This window comes from Scomber scombrus, chromosome 3, assembly GCF_963691925.1.
Source record: "Scomber scombrus chromosome 3, fScoSco1.1, whole genome shotgun sequence".
NCBI classification, from domain to species: Eukaryota; Metazoa; Chordata; class Actinopteri; order Scombriformes; family Scombridae; genus Scomber; species Scomber scombrus.
The window spans coordinates 2,216,434-2,237,477 of NC_084972.1; the positions used below are offsets into that span (position 1 = coordinate 2,216,434).

The 21,044-nt window shown below is 40.3% G+C and overlaps 2 protein-coding genes across 2 annotated transcripts; one reads left to right on the forward strand and one right to left on the reverse strand.

The window, feature by feature from the left end:
- The first annotated feature begins 327 nt into the window (after positions 1-327).
- Positions 328-12,366, forward strand: zbtb40 (zinc finger and BTB domain containing 40). Its single transcript, XM_062415999.1, has 12 exons — positions 328-400; positions 1,164-1,353; positions 3,275-3,720; positions 3,831-4,024; positions 4,462-4,690; positions 4,791-5,186; positions 6,271-6,477; positions 6,678-6,842; positions 7,426-7,640; positions 7,774-7,930; positions 9,357-9,601; positions 10,605-12,366. The coding sequence occupies exons 2-12, from the start codon at positions 1,202-1,204 to the stop codon at positions 10,818-10,820; spliced, it is 2,622 nt and encodes an 873-aa protein (XP_062271983.1). The 5' UTR covers positions 328-400; positions 1,164-1,201; the 3' UTR covers positions 10,821-12,366.
- A 1,812-nt stretch (positions 12,367-14,178) lies between these two features.
- Positions 14,179-19,353, reverse strand: LOC133977738 (probable transmembrane reductase CYB561D1). Its single transcript, XM_062416000.1, has 3 exons — positions 19,145-19,353; positions 18,005-18,042; positions 14,179-15,815 (listed from the first exon to the last, which is right to left on the reverse strand). The coding sequence occupies exons 1-3, from the start codon at positions 19,299-19,301 to the stop codon at positions 15,309-15,311; spliced, it is 702 nt and encodes a 233-aa protein (XP_062271984.1). The 5' UTR covers positions 19,302-19,353; the 3' UTR covers positions 14,179-15,308.
- Positions 19,354-21,044: the final 1,691 nt, after the last annotated feature.

Consider the following 21,044-nt stretch of genomic DNA (forward strand, 5'->3'; position numbering starts at 1 on the left):
TATATTATAATATACTGTATAATAATAGAGGATAGCTTCAGTATTAGCTGCACTAATGCTAATAACATGCTAAACTACTTCCGGTTGTTACAGCGCCGCGTGCCCGCTGAACGCAGCGCGTGAAGCCGCCAGCCGCCTGCCCGTCGTCTATATTAAAAAAGAAAAGATGGACTCTGTTATATGTGCTCAATGAATTTACACACGAACTATTTGACAAGACACATTAATAACTGCAGCTTGAAGGGCTCGACACACCGACTGTTAGCCGGAAGCTAACCGTCCTCATTTGCTTGCCGTACCGACTGTCGCCATTTTCAAAACGGCGAAGCTTTATTGCGCACAGCAGAGTTGTTCAGCAAAGAAGTTTAAATAAAGAGACGGATCGTTTGAATAATTCAAGGTAAATACGTCCAGTGAGCGGAGGCTGCAGTCTCAGCTTTAATTCAGACTATTACTGCTCCTGTATCCCGATCACTTTCACTGTTAGAACATTAGCTCCCTGCTAGATAGTACATTAGCACCCGAAGCTAAAGCTAGTGACCGTAAGCCTGCTACAGTGGGCTAGCGTGTGTATTTATATTTAATGAATATAAATACTATCTAACAATAACTAAAGCTGATCAAGCAGACAGCTGCTAATACGCTGTGGAAAACGTGGCTTGTAATGTTGCTAAAGCACAGTGGCTTATAAACAGTATCTGACAGACATGCCACTCTTTAATACTGAAGTCCATTCAAACAGAATACATGCGGACTGGCTTATTGGTACATATAGATTGTTTATACTCTGCATACAGTCAGTGGTATAGATATACACCTCAACACATTAACTGTTGGAATGTTTGGGATACATTCACTATTCTGCATACATTTAATACACATACATGTTCATTAACTTAAGTAAGTGAAGCTCCAACATAATGCTTGTCTTGTTTACTTTCCCTTCATTGTTCCAATAATCATCTATAAAATACTCTAAATTTTCTGAAAGCAATATGTGCTTCTCTTTATGGCGTGTGTGCCATCTTACCAGTAGATCCAAATTATAGATCAGTATTCAGGTTAATTACAAAACTGTATATTAGGGACATTGTTGAGAATGAAAAAAAACGTCTAAACTGTCCATTTCTAAACTGAGTTCTACATGTCCTCTTCACACTAAGGGAGCAGAGTATTCTGCTGCTCCACAACATCCAGCAAAATGATGGAGCTACCTAACTACAGTAGCCAGCTGATGCAGCAGCTGTGGGCCCTGAGGAAGGAGGGCCAGTTCTGTGACTGCACCATCCTGGTGGGAGATAGTCCTCATCGAGCACATAAACTGGTGCTGGCTGCATCCAGCATGCTGTTCAGGTAGGCTGATCATGGGATTGAATGGATGATTTGCAGAGATCAGCCCAACAATTTAAAGCTCATTCAAGATTAATCAAATCAAGCTCTAAATGCTCAAAGTTCAGTTTTCATATCTTCATAAATAAGTTGAAAGACAGTATGCAGGTCTGTAAATGCTGACAAGTAATTCCCTTCAAAACTTTCAATTATAATGCTTTTCATATACTGTGACCAAGACTGTCTATTGCATTTCAGTACAGCTTTTATTAATAGAATATATGCAATAAACCCTGCTGAATGTAAGAATGTACCGTTTGGAAAATAAATAGCTCCTTGCTGTTCCTCTAACAATGAAAATCAAACAGGATAAAAACAACCTGCTGTTAACAACTCAGTCAAAATAAACAGAGCCATTCCAAAAGAAATTTCATTTGGTTATAAAAGGCTGGTTTAAACCTTTCTCACACAGTTTAATGAGATGAGAACTTGCCATGTAAAGACATTTACAGTTACTTTCTGTTCTCAGTATATCTATACTCTCAAGTCCAAGATTGCATTCTGATAAGATGCACTAGTCTTTCTTCAGCTGTCATTTAGAGCTGTTTTCTATCTTTCTCAGGAAAACCTTTTTGTTTTTGGGGTGAAAAACAGAAGAGTCATACAAAATTATACTAAAAAGACAAAAAATTAAACAGGCAGGGTTGACTCATGTCATGTCTGGTAGTATGATGTTGTGGTTTATGGGTATAAGTAAACAGTATCTTTGGTGTTAACACTGACTGTAATGCTGTCACATAGATTGTCTTCACATAGATTGTATCACTGTATTGTGTCTCGTCACGCTCATCAGTGTAGCAATTTCTTTTCAAGAAACTCTTCATAAATGAAATCCAGACTTAAAGAATGACGTAATGTAAGATAAATATTTGGTCAGTCGTGTAAAAGTCATCTAGAATGGTAGGTGTTTGCAGGTCTTGAAGAGTCTTAAAAAGTAAAAAGAGTTGATTTCCCTTTAAAAAAAAAAAAGGCCTTTCAGGGTATTAAAAAGTCTTACATTTAATTTACGAAGCCCTCAAATATTTCCTGTTTCCTACCTTAGACTTTTTTGTATGGTTTGCAGCTGTCGGGAGAAGTTCTACATCTAGAAGCTCCAGTTTCAGTCAGCAGTATCAGACCTGTAGCAAACACTGTCACTACTGCTAGCTACAGTATCTAACAAGTTCATTATATAAGCAGAAACTTAAATCAATTGAAGTTATTTTGTAATGAGATAATGTGATTTAGGTGTCAATAAATTCATGTGTGTATTAATAATGTTATCCTGACTGGTTTTCAGTCATTCTTAGACCAGTATGACCATGAAAAAGTTATTCAATTGTGTTCTATGTGGTATTAATTATGTCTTTAAAGGTATAAAGTTTAGTAGTGAGCACTGCAGACACTTTGTGTAGTTGTGTGGCTGGTAAATCACATCATGTATCACAGTTTTTTTCATGTTCTTCATCTTATATCATTTACCTTATTTTCTGCACTGCACTGCACAAAATCACCAGTCACCTCTAATAATCTCTGGTCTGTTTTAAGTAGTTATCTAACAAATTCATTAAATAGTAAGGTATGGTAAGGTAAACTTTATTGATCATTTAAAATTGACAAACAGTAGCCTTCTAATGGTGAAGTGATAAAAAATAAAATAAAACAATGTATAATAATCTGTAATTCTATAAATCTACAATATACATAAATTCCTGATACTATATACAAGTGTGCAATGTTCCTGGTATTAAACAGTAAGGACAGCCTCAGTCTTATTAGTGGGAGTGGGAGGTACTGGGAGCCGTCGTGCTGTACAGTCTGATGGGATAAACAAGGGAAGATTGTTGAGCAGTAGTCCTTTGTTTAATGGGAAAAGGAAATAAAAAAGTCTTTATATGTCTGTCAGGTCTCTCCTGGATGGTTCTGACACCATCTCCATCGACACAGCTGTGGTGTCCTCGCAGGAGTTCGGCTGTCTGCTGGACATGGTCTACACAGGAAAGCTTCCTCTGGGCAAACACAACGTCAGCCGCATCGTGGCCGCCGCAGACAGCCTGCAAATGTTCGACGTGGCGGTCGGCTTTAAAAACGTCCTCACTAGCCTCGTGAACCAGCAGCCTCCGGCCCCGGCCTCCTCTACGGAGACGGAGACAGAGACCCCGACCCCCACCCTGGTCAACAAACTCCCAAACGCTAAACCTGAAGGTTCAGACTCACCCAACAAGGATGAGTCCAGTTCAGGTGAGACTGAGTCGAAGGCTAAGCCGAAGAAGGAAGAATGTCAGCCTGACAGTAAAGACACAGAGGAACCATCGTTTAAAAGAGTCTGTCTGGAGCGCTCTGAGTCCCCAGGTCAGTGTCGGGTTGTTGCCATGTCAACCGCTTGTTGCAAACATTTTAAACCGTTAACTGGGTGTCATCTGCGTACAATCAAAAAGCTTCTCCATCTTTTCTCCTCTCAGGACCTGAAGAAGCTGCACCCTCAGATAGCGTTACAGAGGAAGATAATAAAACAGCAGCCAAGGTGTCCAATGGTCCAGCCTGTGGTCTTCTGGAACATTCCTCTCAGCTGATAGAGCTCCTCAGTGACATGCCTTCAGTGGTGGAGCTGCTGAGCCAGGCAGCACAGAGCAGCCTGGATGAACAGGAGAGACAGGTTAGGATAGGAAAAACCTCAACCTCAACCTCAGCACTTGAAGAAATTGATCAGATTTGTTGCCCCCAGAGACACAAAAATATTCTACACTCCTTTTTTCATAACACCCGCTAACACACCAAACATAGGTGGAATTCCCCTTTTTAAATGTAGTTTAGTATTCATTTTTCTTTTACCTCTTTTTGACCTTTTTATTTTCCTTCATATTTGTTTTTACATTCCCTTTCAGCTAGTTTTGCTCCATTCTATGAATTGTCCCAATGAGCCACCAAATGTACATCATACTCACTTTATTAAGACAACATATAAACCAGGAGGAGGTGTTGAATCTGTAAAGACCTGCCTTCAATATAAGCCTGTTCCAAATTGAGGCCTGGTTCTGTTAGTGGTCGAAGTGAACCATTTGAGAGTTTTCTGTATGTTTCTGCTCCTGCCAGCTTGTGTGTGAGTGCTGTGAGGACTCAGATTCCAGCTCGGTGATGGAGAAGCTGATGAGCAGAGTGAAGGAGGGGCAGATCAGTGAAGGAGCGTTCCTCAGGCTGCTTCACACTGTCCAAAAGAAAGCGCCCTCCACCTTTCCCACACCACTGCTCTCTCTGCTGGAGGTGGAGGAGGAGGAGGAGGAGGAGAGGAACACGCAGGAGCCAGACGAAGGCCAGACTGAAGGTAAAACTGTGAAAACACATCTCAAACTGTTGCTTTCATATATGTATCTGTTATTGTTAACATCTCATATCTCATCTCATATCTATCATTTTTTTAACAGCTGACTCAGAACAGCAGAACGGGAACAGCAGCGATGACAAGCAAGAGGAAGAGAGAGAGGAAGAGAACATCAAGGAGGAGACCGAAGAGGACGAGAAAGAAGCGAACGCGGCCACCGACGATTCCTCGCCTCCCCCTTCCTCCCCTTCCTCCCCCACCAATCCCTACTCTTGTCGCTGGTGTAAGAAGGGTTTCGCCTACAAGTGTCGCATGGTGGCCCACGCCAAGCGCTGCTCCATGTCCAAGGAGTGCCAGCAACAGTGTCCGCTGTGCCCCGAGAAGCTGGCCAACCAGAGGGCTCTGCAGCGCCACCGGGCCGAGGCTCACCGCAACACCACGCGGGTCAAGAAGAAGGTGGCGTGTGACCTGTGTGGACGCACCTTCGCCCATCCTTCAGGTGAGGATAAACATACTCTATACATCTGTAAGCAACACATGTCAGGCTTTTCACTCTCATCCTTTCCACCCGAATGTGTAGGAGATCCTGGTTTCGTGATGAGAGTTTCACATGACATACAAGACTGCTGCTGTGTAGATTTTTGCAATTTTGCCATTAATCAACGTTTCATTATTAATTAGTATTACTGGTGAAGAATCCCAGATACAGACAGGATGATCTATAAAGACTACTGGATGAGAGGTCAGATATTTACAGTTCTACAACAGCTTGACAGTGCACTACCTGGATGGATATATAATGAATCTACACCGATAGTTTCAGCAGACATGTATTCAAACCCAGCCTCCAAAATAAAAGCATCTTATTGCTGCTAGTAGCGTATTTGCTTTAAGTTGTATTTTGCACTCACACCATTAATTATTAATGGAGCATAGAGTTGATTCAGGCAGAACACTGAAGACCTGACAGCCAGGTGTCCATATGAACAGTAGAGAGGTTTTCCTCTCTGTAATCATTCCTCCTGTTCATACTGACTATTAAAAGATCTCCTTCATATGAGCTTTCAGTGGAAGTGACATAATCCACAGTGTGTCCACACAGTCATTTAAAGTAGATGATCAGCTTCTATTCAGCTTCATCAGTGTGAGTTAGTCATATCAAGTGATATCTGACACATTTACAGTCTTTTTAGCATCAGATTCCCTCTTAGTGTTTCCCTGTTGAGATGTGGTGGAAGTATAGTAACAAAAAGACTTTGGTACTAAAAACACTGTAACGTTCAAACATAGAAGATGAAGGTTTGACTCATTTGGACAGTTGAAGCTTCATACTAGCTTCTTTTTTACACAGAAGGAGGACTGTGGATTTAGTCCTCCATCACCTACATTGTAAGTGCATTATGAAGGTATCTTCTAATGGTCTGATATTTTGTTATTTTGTATACAGTGTGATCTACATTCTCTCTGCTCTCACCTTATCTTGTAAAAGTGTGATAAACAGTTAGGTGAGCATCAGAACCATATGAGACAGCAGGATTTCCTCTCCTCTTGTTTCATGTTGTCTCTTGTTGTATATATTTCAGGTATGATTTACCACAAGCGCACTGAGCACTTTGAAGAGAAGCCGTTTGCTTGCGAGGAATGCGGTGCCAAGTTTGGAGCCAACTCATCTCTGAAGAATCACATGCGGCTTCACACAGGAGAGAAACCCTACCACTGCAAACACTGTGACATGAGCTTTAGTGTGGCTGCTGCACTCGCTTACCACACCAAGAAGAAACACTCTGAGGGTGAGACGCACACACACACACACACACACACACACACACACACACACACACACACGCACACAAAGTAAGAAAGCAAAGTGTTTATTTTGTGTTATGAGGTAAAAATCAGTCAGATAGTCTAGTTCTTGCTGATTCAGATTTTGTGTGTGTGTGTGTGTGTGTGTGTGTGTGTGTGTGTGTGTGTGTGTGTGTGTCTTTAGGGAAGATGTATGTGTGTCAGTACTGCAAAGCAGTCTTCGCCCAGTCCATTGAACTGACGCGCCACGTGCGAACACACACTGGTGATCGGCCGTATGTGTGTCGGGAATGTGGGAAAGGCTACAGCCAGGCCAGCGGACTGACTGTACACTTGCACACCTTCCACAGTAAGAACACACCAGCATGGCTGCTCACTGCCTGCTGCTTTCTTTTTCCTTAACATGATTTATTAGCTTTTGTTGTTTAACTTTGATAATTTTCTTTTTTTTGGTAAAATAGTTAAAGCATGCATAGAGTTAGGGGACTGCGTGATTAAGGAAGAGGGGGATCAGAATAAGATTATTATTAACATTTAACCAACATGTTTCTGCACCTGTATAGATTTATCTATACAGGTACTGTCAGTGCACCTCACTGTGCACTGACAGTATTAAAGTTTGCTTTGATATTTGACTGTGCCCTTTTTGAACATCATGTGATTCATATCTACTTTTAATATTTAAAATCCAGCATGTAGAGAAACAGTTTGAGGCTCAGAAGCCACAGAGCTCCACTCACAGAGGCTGGAACCAGAGTAATAACAGTTAGTATGTTAGTGTGTTAATATCCAACAAAAATATGGATAGTGCTGGGAAGGGACTGATTTAGCCTCCCTCCCCACTGCAGTCATGTTCACCCCTTCACTTAAATATGAATGGAGTCATTGAATAATTAGATATTAATTCTTTGATTTCTGCTGCCTCATGTCAGACCTGTCAGAACCTCATGACTGTCAGAAGTGCTGTCTGAGCTTCTCTACACTGGAGGAGCATCGGCAGCACATCGAAGAGTTCCACCCGAAGGAGTTCCACAAGTGTCCCACCTGCAACAAGGTGTTCACCAGCGCCGCCCTGCTGGACAAACACAAGGCCACACACACAGGAAGCAAGCCCTTCAGCTGTGACCTGTGCAATAAGTCTTATCAGGTAGGATGTGTGTGAGGTCACTTATTACACAGTCAAAAGAAAAGGGTCCACTCACAGCTCATTGTCAAATGTGTGTCACAAAGTGTGGAGTACTTTCCGTTTCATTTAAATGTCTCTCCCTATGTTGCCACAGCAACTGTCGGGTTTGTGGTACCATAACAGGACCAACCACCCCGATGTGTTTGCTAACCACACCCGGCAGCTGAAGACTCTGGTTCAGTGTGACGTCTGCTTCAAGTTCTTCCCCAGTGCCGCCAGTGTGGCCAAACACCAGGCAGCTGAGCACCAAGGTAAGGACAAAACAGGGACACACTGTAACGTAGACAGTGGACCTGCACCAACATTATTTGACCCCAAAGGATATCTAGCTTTGAACTACATCTCAATGTTTAGGCTTTTTAGAAATCCAATGTAGATATAAAACTGTATAGACAAAAAAGTACTATTTAAAAGTGCTAATCTGTGCTGAAATGAGGTAGAATGAACTTAATGAGAAGAAGAACAGTTGATATATAAAACCACTCATACTATAATATTATACACTACACTAAGGGCCTGATTTACTAAAGGTTTGCGTGTGTAGAAACGTGTGCAAACTTGACATCACCCGCAAAAAATGTGCAAGCTGATCTACTAATGCAGCGCACTGAGGTTTACGTCTTTCAAATGTGCAAGATAGTACGCGCTGTCCATTTAGTAGTTTACCATAATGAATGTAATATTAGTTGTTTGTCATAATGAATGTAATATGAGACGTTTCAACCCCAGTGTGCAAAATACTGGGAGGAGAAAATGTAAATATGTTATTTAGCACGCGCATTGTGATTTACCAAACCTGAAGGACAGGTATTAACCTGCTGCGCACTGCGCACAGATTAATGCTGTGCAAAACGCACGCAAACGAAATGTGCAATCTATTGCACCGTGCACGCAATTTAGTACCCACTATTTGGGATCTTAGTAAATCAGGCCCTATCTCTCTTGAATTCAAATATACATGTAATTCTTCTGAATAATGTGACCAAGAGAGATTGTATCCCTCAAACAAAAATATGAATCAATATAGAATATATTATAGTGACAATTTGCAGATATAAGAATCTTCTTTGAAACACACAATATTGGGGGTTTTTGTGCACAGTTCCAAGTGAGAACCTGATGTAGAGAGGCTACTTTCACTGTAGGCCACATTCACACACATCCATCCTATATTTAAGTCTAGTTATATCACAGACGCTGTATATCTTAGCTGGGCCACTGCACACACCAGCACCTGCATTACTCTTATCACAAGTTCAAACAATCAAGTAAAATAAATGCTGATATTTCATTTCCAAATATTTGAATAATTACACAATGCAATGTCTGTGTTGTACCGGTAAACATGCACTGGTCTCTCATTGAATAGTGCTGATAAAATGGCAATCAGCTGAAAATTTCCAATTTTAGAAATACAATCTTAAAAGTAAAAACATCAAAGTGTTTTACTGTTAAATGCATCTCAGCAGTCATTTTAGTCTCATTTTTAAATGAGATTGTCTGTCTTTTATTTTGAAGTAATTGTGTTCAAAGAGGAATGCTGTTTTTGACTGTTTGGCCCCAGCTGCACAGCAAAAGGTGAAGTCCTCACAGTTGTGACTTAAGACAGTACAAATGAATAAATAAGAGCAGTGTCTGTTATGCTGTCCTTTCTAACCCTGTGCGTCTGTCCTCCAGGCTCGGCGGCGTCTACGGTGCGTTGTCCGTACTGTCCAGCTGTGTTGGGTGGAGAGGAGGAGATGCAGGAGCACATCAGCACCCAGCACGTGAGCCAGAGCAGCGAGGTGTTCAGCTGCCCACTCTGCTCCCTGGTCTGCACGTCCCAGATAGAGCTGCAGGAGCACCTGCTCTCCTGCCACATGGAGGCACAGGACGAACAGGAGGCTGGGGAGGAGCAGGAGCAGGCCTCCACCTCCCACACGGTAAGGAGCTCTGCTGCTGCACTCACATACCCACATACATACATACTCAGAAAATACTGTTCACCTCAGCTCAATAAAATTTAATTTGAAATCTTTTGCATTCCTGAACATGAGCACACTGTTTTACACTGATAGGTTTCTATATTAGAGATTTCACCAAAGTCCAGTTGACTTCAGCTTGGCCCTCCTCCACACACACCCCCACACACACACACACACCACAAAAGCACATTATGTCAGACTACAAGAGCATTTATCAATCTATACATTTATTATTGTTATTATTATTTATTTGTACTCAATTATTGTCAAAATGTGTACACTGCTTCCCAACTGTGACACACTGTGTGTATACCATTTACATTTTTATTAGTGAAAACTGGTGATTAACAACTCACCTACACACTGGGCCACTATACACTTCATTTAACACTGATTTGAGCAAAGCTTCAAGTAAATTTAACAAGTAAATTGACAAACTACAAGCTGTTGAATCTTGATTCATTTTAAAATAAAAATAATTATTCCATAATATAAAAACAACTGTATGCAGCATTTTAATGAAATAAAAAATCCAGCACTGTTTGACTCAGATAGAAGAACAGATGTTAAAAACACCTCGGAAACAACAACTTTGCTTTACATTGTAGTGTGTGACATGAAATACAGTACATGTCCATCAATTCTCCATCATCTGTGATCAGTATCTAGATAACATCTCATTAGAAAAATACCCACACTGACAAAAAAGTAGCTGCTCTTCAAAAATAAAGACAGAATTATTCCAGGTGTAAAAGGTGACAAATGGGGAACATCTGATTGTTAATTATCTTAAATAATACATTGAAGTTATATCAAACAGGTAGAAAAGTGCTGCTGAAACTTTCAAGCAGCTGACCACACCTCTGAACCCTGCTCTGACATCACTGACATGGTAGTACAAAGTGCAAAAGGATTCATTTTAGAACTGTTTATTAAAACCATGTCTTCTATGTCCAATCAGGTGATCTCAACAGATGCTGCAGGTGATGAGGGGGTGGAGTCAGGCATCTCTGAGGAGCAGTCACAGCTGGCGGCTACACAGCAGGTGTTTGTGACTCTGGCAGGTGGAAGAGAGGGCAGCTCAGCGGGGGAGGTGGTGGAGGTCAACATGTACGACCTGCTGAACAGCTCCGTCACCTTCATCTGCGAGGACAAACAAACAGGTCCTGACTCTTAACTATGAACTTTGACCCCTGGAGGATCAAGCTGAACACTGAGTTTTATTATTATAGTCTGATAATTAATACAACTACAACACAGGATAAACTGACCTGCACAAGCCAAGGACTCTTATTGCTCCAGGTCCATGTTTAGTCCACCAGAAAAAAAGATTTAGTTTTGCAGTTGTAAATAAATGTGGTGAATGTGTATTTGACTTTAGTTTCTATACAGAAACCCAGGTTGGTTTATATGGGATATCCCCAGAGAGCACTGAAGGTCTAAAGCAAATACAAAAGCAGAAAAATAAATATGAACTCCCCCAGGCAGCCTTGTCTGTTTCTGCTCCAGTTACTACACTTCCCAGAATGCTTTTCATCAACTACTAGACATGTGATATGAATTTATAGTTTTGTAAAGTTGAGAAAAATCAGCTTTCAACCATAACTGCACTCCATTCACTGATAAAGACTGTGAGATAAGTTTGGGTTTTGTTTTGGGTTTTTTTTTGTTTTTGTTTGTTTTTTTGTGAGGCAGTCCTAATTAATATAAGTGTGGTCATTAAAGGAAAAGGTTTGCATTATTTTATACTTGAAACAATCCTAGGAAAATACCACAACCAACAATAACTCCCTGTGTTCTCTTACCCTGTCTTTGTCCCTCAGCCCCAAGCCCACACTGAAGACGCAAATCAGTAAACACACAAATATTTCATCTCATTTTTAAGAAAAAGCTTCAGTAATCTCTCAAAACAGCGGGACATTGTAGTTTTTAACAAACCTTTATTCAAACAGGAGGAATAAGTGCATTATTTGGGGACTATTTTCAGCAGAGGATTAATACACATTTGGTGCTCTGCTTTGTGTCAGTAGGACAATGTGTGAGAGAAAAGAGTTAAAATAAACTAGTGTGTGTGTTCAAAAGTGTGACTCATTGATGTGTTTTTAATAGTTTTAATAGTATACAACCACAGAGGAATAAGCTATACCAGGCTTTGATTCACTTGAGGCTAAATGCTAACATAAGCATACAAACATACAATGACAGTGCTAACATGCTAATGTTAAGCAGGGATTATGTTTACATGAATAAATTAGTTTAGATGGGGCTCGTTCGCGCATGCGCAGACGGTCTGTACAGCAAATCGGGCAGTGACAAGTTGTTAGCATGCTAGCATATGATAAACGATAAATAGCTACAAACATACAAGCTGTTGCAAAATGTATTTAGCTTTGCGGGTAGTGTATCATAAACCAAAGTATTAGACAAATTTTACTTAATGTTGGTTTTAGATGAAAAGTCAGAGGATAATCTAATTTATGATAATTTATTCTGAGGACGACATGAATATCTGTACTATTTTTTTTTGATCCTCTAAAAGCAGGAAAGCAGAATATAAAGGTAGCATGTTGAGGCTGTTCTCTGCTCCTGTCAGAGTACAAAGTGTTAGTACTGTCTGTTTTACACTGGATTTCTGTCTGTATGATTATTACATTTTTTGCATTCAACATGCCACTTTTTGTCCACATTCTGTTGCTCCACTTATGCAGGAACAGGAAACCACACCATCAAAACAAATACAAAAGTCCACAGATATACAGCTTTCTTTTTTTTTTTAAAGATTTTATCATTAAGGTGAATTTGTCTCTTTATGAATAAACACAAACAATCAAAATTCAAATGTATGTATTTGTTTATTACAGAAGGTTTACAGGCAGCAATCTGCCGTCGAGAATGGGATCAGTACAAACCTCACAACCTCCACTCTGATCAGCCCACAAACACTGTACAGGCTCATACAGCAAAGTCCTGAGTAGTAAACAGAACAAACAATACATTTATAAGCGAGTTGTGCTCAACAGAACGTCGGAGTATATCCATGTCATTTAATGAAGGGAAGAATACATTCTAAGGCAAAGATTACAAAGGATTTTAAAAAGGTGAAATTAGGAAATTCACAGTTTCTGGAATTTTACGTTCTATAAATTTGACTTTAAAATAATATATATATATATATATTTAAAAAAAATTCCCAATAGCGTACATTCATTGCATCCAGATTGAAAACAAAAAGAAAAGCTGAAGGAACGGTTAAAACGTCAAACCAAGCTGAGGAAATATCCTGGAAATGATCTATTATTGCCTGATTTTCTTCCAGGTTCCCATTATTCAGTGCATTCTACATTGATGAGTCCTTTAGGAGAACCAAGATATGTCTGCCGTCTGACAACCACACAATGATTTGTGATGAGCTTAGTCTTATATCAAAAAGGAAACTACTGATTTGTACTGGCATGGGCTGCATAGTAGTGATTAAGATGAAGTTTAGACAGTACATCCAATAGGTCTTTGTGCATCAGGTTTGCTAGCAGAATTAAAAATAGTCCACATGAATCTGTCCCAGCAGGGTCTCCCAGAATGTCCTGATTACTGTACCCTAAATAACAGCTGCTTTCTACATAACTGCAAAGCAAAGCAACTTTTTTGTGCCATGTTAGACTTTTATTTACCCTAAATTCAGCCTGTCAGGTAATACTTGCTTCCAAGCTGTAGCTCTCCCAACAAGCTCTGTGTACATCAGATGATTAGTTTGATGGTTAAAAACAGGAAAGATCTTAATCTCTGCATAGGAAGATGATTTCGAGCTCATTCATAAGGACGCTGGTTTGCTTAGAACAAGTCGTGATTCATTTGCCCTTGTCTAGTTTTAAATTGGATAGAAAAGTGCAGTGATTGATTCAGTTTTGAAATATCCTCATGACTATATTTCAGAGGTATTAAGAGAACAGGACAAAGCTTTAAGCTTGTAATGAAGGGGGATTGGATTCATTTACGTCAGTTTGGTTCCTGGAGGGACTGACTGATGATGTCTTAGCTAGAGGAAAGCTATGTACCTTTGACTTTGTTTGACGAAGTAACACAAAGGCAAAAATAAAAAAATCACACAGGGCACAGCTAACATAACCAAATAAAAGACAGGATGCTAAATGTCACATATACACACACTGAAAAGTTTTTAAAAAGTTCATGAACCAGAGGTGCTACATGTAGCTTTGCATACAGTCTTTCTCATGATAATGTGTATAGTGTTTGTGTAATCAAATGAGCCCTCAATGTGGAAGCCATTCAACTAATAACTAAAGAAAAGCACATTACCTTATTGCTTTCCTATTGTTTAATGATAAATGAGCCCTTATCAGAAACTACAAAAACTCACAATACTCAATAGTATCATTTGCTTTCAACCAGTGTTGCCTAACAAAGCTGTCCAGCAGACAGGGAGACCTTAGCAATCATTAGGAGTCATTTTTCTGTTCATCTTACGGAGCTAAATCCAAATATTCACTTTCTCTGTTTGTATTATTCTTTTTGGGGTCATCACTGAAAATGTCTATATACACATTACACATTTTCTGCCACTGAATATGTGTAATGTGAAAAAAAAAATGTTGTATATTTGTGTTTGAGTTTTAAATGCTAAAGACAACATGTAGCACCTGTAAGCAGTCGAGACAGACGCAGCACAAAAACACCACAAATGAATAAATAAATAAGAGTTTACAGGCTGGTATATAATCCACCACAGCACCTTCATTGCAGGAGCTGCTAACACACTCAGTGTTAAACTAAACAGCAGTCGTGCTTTATATCCCTTTAGAAAGAGTCTCTTTTGCTTTCACTGCATATGTAGTGCAAATATTCCTCTGGAGAGGCAAAGGCAGAGATGTAGACCAGCTCAGCTCTGCCTCCAGCACTTTGTCAGACTGATGACCATACCTCATGTGTCTGTGCGCACATCTGCGCTTCATAATTCACATTTTATGCATAGTGTCATCTGATTCTTTGAGAATCCCTTTTTGTTTTTCATTTGAACCGTAGTTGCAGCTTGAGGACACTAAATGTTTCTAGTTGCAGTTCTTTTACTGGCCAATAAATGCTGTAGAGAAGGTATGACGGGTAAGAACACAACTTAGTCGTTTGACTCCTCAAATGAATAAAAAATGCTCAAATGTGAAATTTGTACCCTCAAATGAATTCATTCCTCAAATTACATCAATTATTTATCACAAGGAATCAATGTGATAACAAGTGAGGTAAAATGAGGAACTTACTTATGAAGACATTTTGCATTTTCAATTCAAGAATACAAATTGATCATTAGTGGGCACAAATGATCAAAATCAGCTGTATTTTGTGTGTGTGTTTTGAGATGTGTATGTTGGGTCTCTAAATGAGGATTTTCTGTCTCCAGTAACTAACAGAGATGAGGACAAGCTGTAAAATTAGGTTCCAGGCTTCAAACCTTCCCTTGATAAATATGTGGTTGAAGACAGACGCTTGTTTTCATGTTCTTCTTCAGTCTATGAGACTACTAGTGTGTGAAGCGGTTTGCTTTGATTATTTCATCTTCAAATGCTGCTTTAGCCTTTGATTGTCTCTGAGCCTCTGATTAAAACATCAATCCAATGTGGCCACAGAGTAAATACAGTCTAATCCTCTGTGTCTACTAGCTGGTGATCTTCTTGCGGGGCAGGTAGCCATTAGTGATCTGGTTCATCACCACCAGGGCGGGAAAGAGGGGCAGCAGGAGGAAGGCCCACCATGCCACCCCTTTAACGGTGGCCTGGAACCAGTCTGAGAACATGGCCGACATGATGGTCACTGTGGCCAGCAGGTAGACCACCAAGCCGCAGGTAGCGTGGTACAGCTTCAGCCTCTGCACGGGCCGGTTCAGACGCAGCAGCTTGGGGAACATAACGCAGACGCCGCAGGCCGCTTGGAGCGCTGTGGCGGCCAATGTGCAGATGCCCAGCAGGCTGTGCCAGCTGACCAGGTGAGGGCGCTCTGACACGTTCTTGCTGGCCACCATGAAGCTGAGCCCAGTAGCTGCAGCTATCAGGACCAGAGCCTGGCAGAACCAGTGGAGACGGACTTTACCCTTCCGAGACTTAAAGCAGAAGGGGGATCCTTCAGCTGAGAAGAGGAGGATGCCTTCAGTCATACACAGGCAGTACTGGAGGAGAATGAAAAGAAAGAAATGTGGTAAATAAATACGTTGTCATTATTTGGAGCAAAGCAGGTATAGATTGTGTGTAAGAGTGTGGTTACATTCACCAGTGTGGATTTTAAGGATAATTAGCAAAATACAGAGACTGAATGTTTTAGGAAATGACATTTAGAGCAGTTAATCTGTTGACTGGAAATAAATATGACATGTCCAAATATATGATTTTATCAGACACCTGCCAGCCAATCAGAAATCAGTATTATTACAGTATGTTTGCAACATTGTAAAACCTTACATTTAATTAAGCTGTTATACTACTGAGCGCTGAGTTGTAATGAATTATAGTTTCAGGTACAGTATAGTATGGTACAGTACAGTATGGTACAGTACAGTATGGTACGGTACAGTACAGTATGGTATGGTACAGTAGAGTACAGTATAGTATGGTACAGTACAGTATGGTACGGTACAGTATGGTATGGTACAGTAGAGTACAGTATAGTATGGTACAGTACAGTATGGTACGGTACAGTACAGTATGGTATGGTACAGTAGAGTACAGTATAGTATGGTACAGTACAGTATGGTACGGTACAGTATAGCATGGTACAGTACAGTATGGTACGGTACAGTACACTATAGTATGGTACGGTAGAGTACAGTACGGTACAGTATAGCATGGTACAGTACAGTATGGTACGGTACAGTACACTATAGTAAGGTACAGTAGAGTACAGTATAGCATGGTACGGTACAGTATGGTATGGCACAGTACAGTATAGTATAGTACGGTACAGTACGGTACTGTACAGTACGGTACAGTACGGTATGGTACAGTACAGTATGGTACAGTACAGTATGGTACGGTACAGTACAGTATAGTATGGTACAGTACAGTATGGTATGGTATGGTACAGTACAGTACAGTGCATTACAGTACAGTACAGTACAGTGTGTAGGTGTGTCTGGTTGCACTGGTACAGAATTGACTGTTACATAACTTCCTGCCAAATCAGTTGTCAGGGGTTGGTCTGTTTGAATGTCAATCAAAAAAAACCTTTGAGATAAACCTGTCAACAAAAACAACAATGTGGAAGAGAGAGATTAAGATCAGATCTGCTGACAGTCAGAAATCAGTCTGAAGGAGACTGGGATTTAGATGACATCTAATTTAAATAAGAAGACTATCATCCCAATAAATCAGTTTAACCCTAGTGTGTGTGTGTGTGTTTGTGTGTGTGTGTGTGTAACAGAGTTATAAATAGCCTTCTGTTGTATGTGCTTTGAAATGGTTTCTGTGAGAGAAATCCTGACACGTCAATCAAAGATGTGCATCTTGAAAGAGAAGAAGTGTTGTGACATTCATGGCTGACATACTTGGATGACTGACTCATCACACTGCGCTGCCATGACACACAGAAAGGCCATTTCAGAGTGAAAAGCTGCGCATAACAACATAGCGTAGGTCACTTTGTAACACAATAGCTGACGCAGTGATGCAACACGGCCGTTAGTGGCTCCACTCCCTCCTACTAACCGCTCCTATCTATTATTCACAGTGGAAAGAAGGATGGAGACTCAGTGACTACAGGGTGTGAAGGTATGTTTACAGCTAATATTCAACTGGAAAAATATTTGTGGAATCATTTATTCTTTAGCTCAGTTTATGTCAGATCAGAAGCTCACAGGCTGTCTTTCTAATCTAAATGTAACCAGTGTTAATCATTACTGAAGGCACAACACTGTAGTATCATTCCTACTGGTAATTGATGGTTTTTATGTCTCCAAAAGCCTAAAACCATGGAGGAAAGAAAAGCAAATAGTAATAGTGGTACTTTCTCTTCAATTTCTCCCCCTGCACTCACACAGGGAGCAAGATGGAATGACTAACCAATGAACTCTTTATGAAAATGAAGTAACCTAATATAATAATCAATAAATCATGAGAGTCATTTCAGAAGTACTGTTGATGACTCCAATGTGAGAATTGGATGTTTTTCCTTTTCTTGATATCAATGTAAAGATTTTGAAATGGTTGAACTTTTGTACACTAAATGATTGATCAATAAATGGAGAAGATAACTGCCACTTAATAATTTGTCATAAGTAAGAAATGCTAAGTTGTACTTATGAAATATGGAAATCATGTTTGAGAGATGGAGAAGGTAAAGTCATGTATAAGACTGTAAACTTACTGCAACAGACATGCACAATGGATGCCAGGAAAACAGACCTGCAACAAAGAGAAACACCAGTAAGCAGTCTGAGAATAATTTATGGATGTTAACAATTCGTTCATGATCGCAGAACTAATTATGTTTCCACATTTGAGCAAATTATAGGATTCAAGTGTTTCTCGACCAGTTTCTACAGCTGGCAAGAAAATGTGATATTTGATAAAAACAGCTGAAGCACACAGTGGGAGGAGCTGATCCCACTGAATGATACTCTACTGTATTTAACCTCTGATTGTCTTAACTGACTGACAGAGTGACTTGATAAGAGTTTTCTGACTGATTCATTGATTATGTCATTGATCAGTTACCGATCACTCACTGGTTCCAGCTTCTCAAATGTTAGTACATCACAAACTGTTTTTTCCTGTTTCGCCTCAATGTAAAGTTGACAGTAAGACAGGATTCATATTGATACTGAAAATGATCATGATTTACTACGTTGTTAGAAATGAGTAGTAATACTACACACCTACAGAAATGAAAAAAGCATGATTACAAATCTTCAGAACAACATTAAAGGAGTATTACACATAAGAAATATCCATAACTGTGTTAAATGCTACAAACATTGATCCAGTGAATACAATATTGTCAAGGTGGTTATGAAGGAAAAGTAGTTTGATCTAATCAAATCCAACTGTGTCTGTCTGTATGTTTGTCCTCTGCTTTTGTCAACAACAGTTCATTGGGTTGACTTCACAGCTGGCAGGTGTGTTGCTGAGCAGCAGAGGAAGTGTTCTCTGGAAGCAGTCATACTGGAGGCCAACAATCAGCCAGGTCTGAACAGGCTCCACATTACTGTATTATACATTTGTGACTGCCAGGTTTCACCTCATACATTCACTGAGACAAGAGAACTAGCCTTTAAATAAATTACTATTTCAAAGTGTAGAGCCATATGAAGAGGTTATTAAATATGAAGTGTATTACATTTATCAGGTTTATTTACATGAGTAATCCTTAAACCAAACTAAAAGCTATGAATTACTAGAGCCTCAACAAATAAAGCCATGATTAAACTGCTGTTCGATCCATCAATTGAAGCAGATTAAATACACAATCATTTGGATTTAGTGACACATCCATGTCTGCACTCACTGGTTCCGGGTCTGGACAGCAGGGAGATGATGAGGGTCAGGCCGAGGCCGGTGACATGAGCCGCGATCACCGCCGCCCTCCTCATCCACACATAGAGCCAGAAGTCCCGCATCCCCAGCCCCTCTCCCACCGGGCTGTACTCCACGTCCGCCCACATGCTACCTGCTGGGGCTGTGCATGAGCTCCATGCTCACCTGCTACTGAAGGAGGAAGAGACTGGAACAGGCGGCCAGATGTACATGACTTTAGTCAAGTTACACGCAAGCACAGCAGTGTACATCCGGTGTGTAGTTCACACATTAAAACTCCGCTTCAAGATTATATCAGCCTCATTAAATAAAAGGTGAATTATATAAACGTTAAATTGGTACACTAAAAAAAAAAAAGAAAAAAAAAGAAGAGTAATTGGGAAGGTGCTGTCTAATGCGGCAGAAGGGAAAACAAGGGAAGATCAACTTCCGGTTGTAGTATTGACTCATTTGACGAAAGAAATAATCCCTCTGAGTCAAATCCAGTGTGATTGCAGATTAAATGTGTGTGCTAAAAGGAGTGACGAGGCAGACAGCAGCAGCAGGATGGCGGGAAGACGTCAGTCATGATTACAGCAGCATGAACAGCCTGGCAGCTTGTTGTCTCCGTCACATCTTCTGAATCCACACATCAGCAGTTAGACATGCGCTCGCTCACACGCTGCCACGGAATGAACCAGGTTGTAAAGTTTAAACTGTAAGCTTTCTTTGCTGATGTTGCTTCATGTTTTGCTTTCACTTCCTGGTTTGAATCTTGGCCAAAGAGTGTGGCGAATCAGATGCTTCACTTCCATTTCCTGCTGTCACGTGACTGTTTAGTAGCTCTTCAGTGACCAGCTGATTTAGTTATTGTTGTGTGTATTAAAACGAAAAGTAATCATGTAACATCATGAGAGGCACTAGGGATAAGGACACCATATCAACCGGGGGATGTAACCTTCCGCCTAATTTGTATCACTCCACTTTTCTTTCCGTCCACAGAATGACAACTAGAACGGAACTGTAACGTCATGTAGACAGCGGTGTCGAGCACGCACTGCGCGCTCCAGCTGTGTCCGCAGCTAATTAAAATGATGATTGATGTTACTGCTGTATGTTGTTCAGAGAAATAAAAAGAAAAGCAGAAGCGCATGTGAATGTATTATTCTTATAAAGTATTTCAGACACTAGCTGCTGTGATGTTTCAGTATTTACAGACCAAACTGACCCACAGCCGCACATGTTGAAGCGTGATGTGTAAAAGCGCACAGATGAGCAGCTTTAATTTAGCACACATCTTAACTCTTAAAGATCCGCATCTTTGTAATAATAAAGAGACAAACCTCTCTAAAGATATCACCTCTGGGTGACAAGTAAATATTTATAGTTAGTTCTTGGTGTGTGTGTGTGTGTGTGTGTGTGGGGGGGGGGACTTAAATCTTGATCTGACTTTTTCATTTGTATCAGCCTGTATGCACTCTACATTTACCATATATTGTATGAATGGATTTATTATTCAGAGTTTTGAGTTGTCCAGTTGATTTTTGTGTTGTGGCTGTTCTCAGCTGCACAATGAACACAGTTAATCAAACTGAGCAGAGGGAAACAGTCCCTGCAGACACAGCTATACATTACTGTGTTTAGGATTGTATGATTCAAGAGTTCCAGACAGAAACAAATGCCTAAATTAAAGACACAGCCTGTAGATGTTTTACGGATGCAGTTAAAGCAGCTCTACACTTGATTACAAATCACCAATATGAATGGTGACCCCTCATATTACACCTCAGCCCCCAGAGAAAAAGATGCATATTGCATTTTAATGAGTTCATAATTCTTCCTGTCATTGAGCTCTGCTCGGCTTCCTGCTTTGGTCTCCACACTCACCTTGT

Coding starts and splice junctions, on each gene's coding strand:
- LOC133977738 (XM_062416000.1), bottom strand. CDS start 19,301: ATGTGGGCGGACGTGGAGTACAGCCCGGTGGGAGAGGGGCTGGGGATG. Junction 18,043..19,144: donor GCTGTCCAGACCCGGAACCA/GTGAGTGCAGAC, acceptor TCTTTGTTGCAG/GTCTGTTTTCCTGGCATCCA. Junction 15,816..18,004: donor CATTGTGCATGTCTGTTGCA/GTAAGTTTACAG, acceptor ATTCTCCTCCAG/TACTGCCTGTGTATGACTGA.
- zbtb40 (XM_062415999.1), top strand. CDS start 1,202: ATGATGGAGCTACCTAACTACAGTAGCCAGCTGATGCAGCAGCTGTGG. Junction 4,691..4,790: donor AGACGAAGGCCAGACTGAAG/GTAAAACTGTGA, acceptor TTTTTTTAACAG/CTGACTCAGAACAGCAGAAC. Junction 7,641..7,773: donor TGTGCAATAAGTCTTATCAG/GTAGGATGTGTG, acceptor ATGTTGCCACAG/CAACTGTCGGGTTTGTGGTA.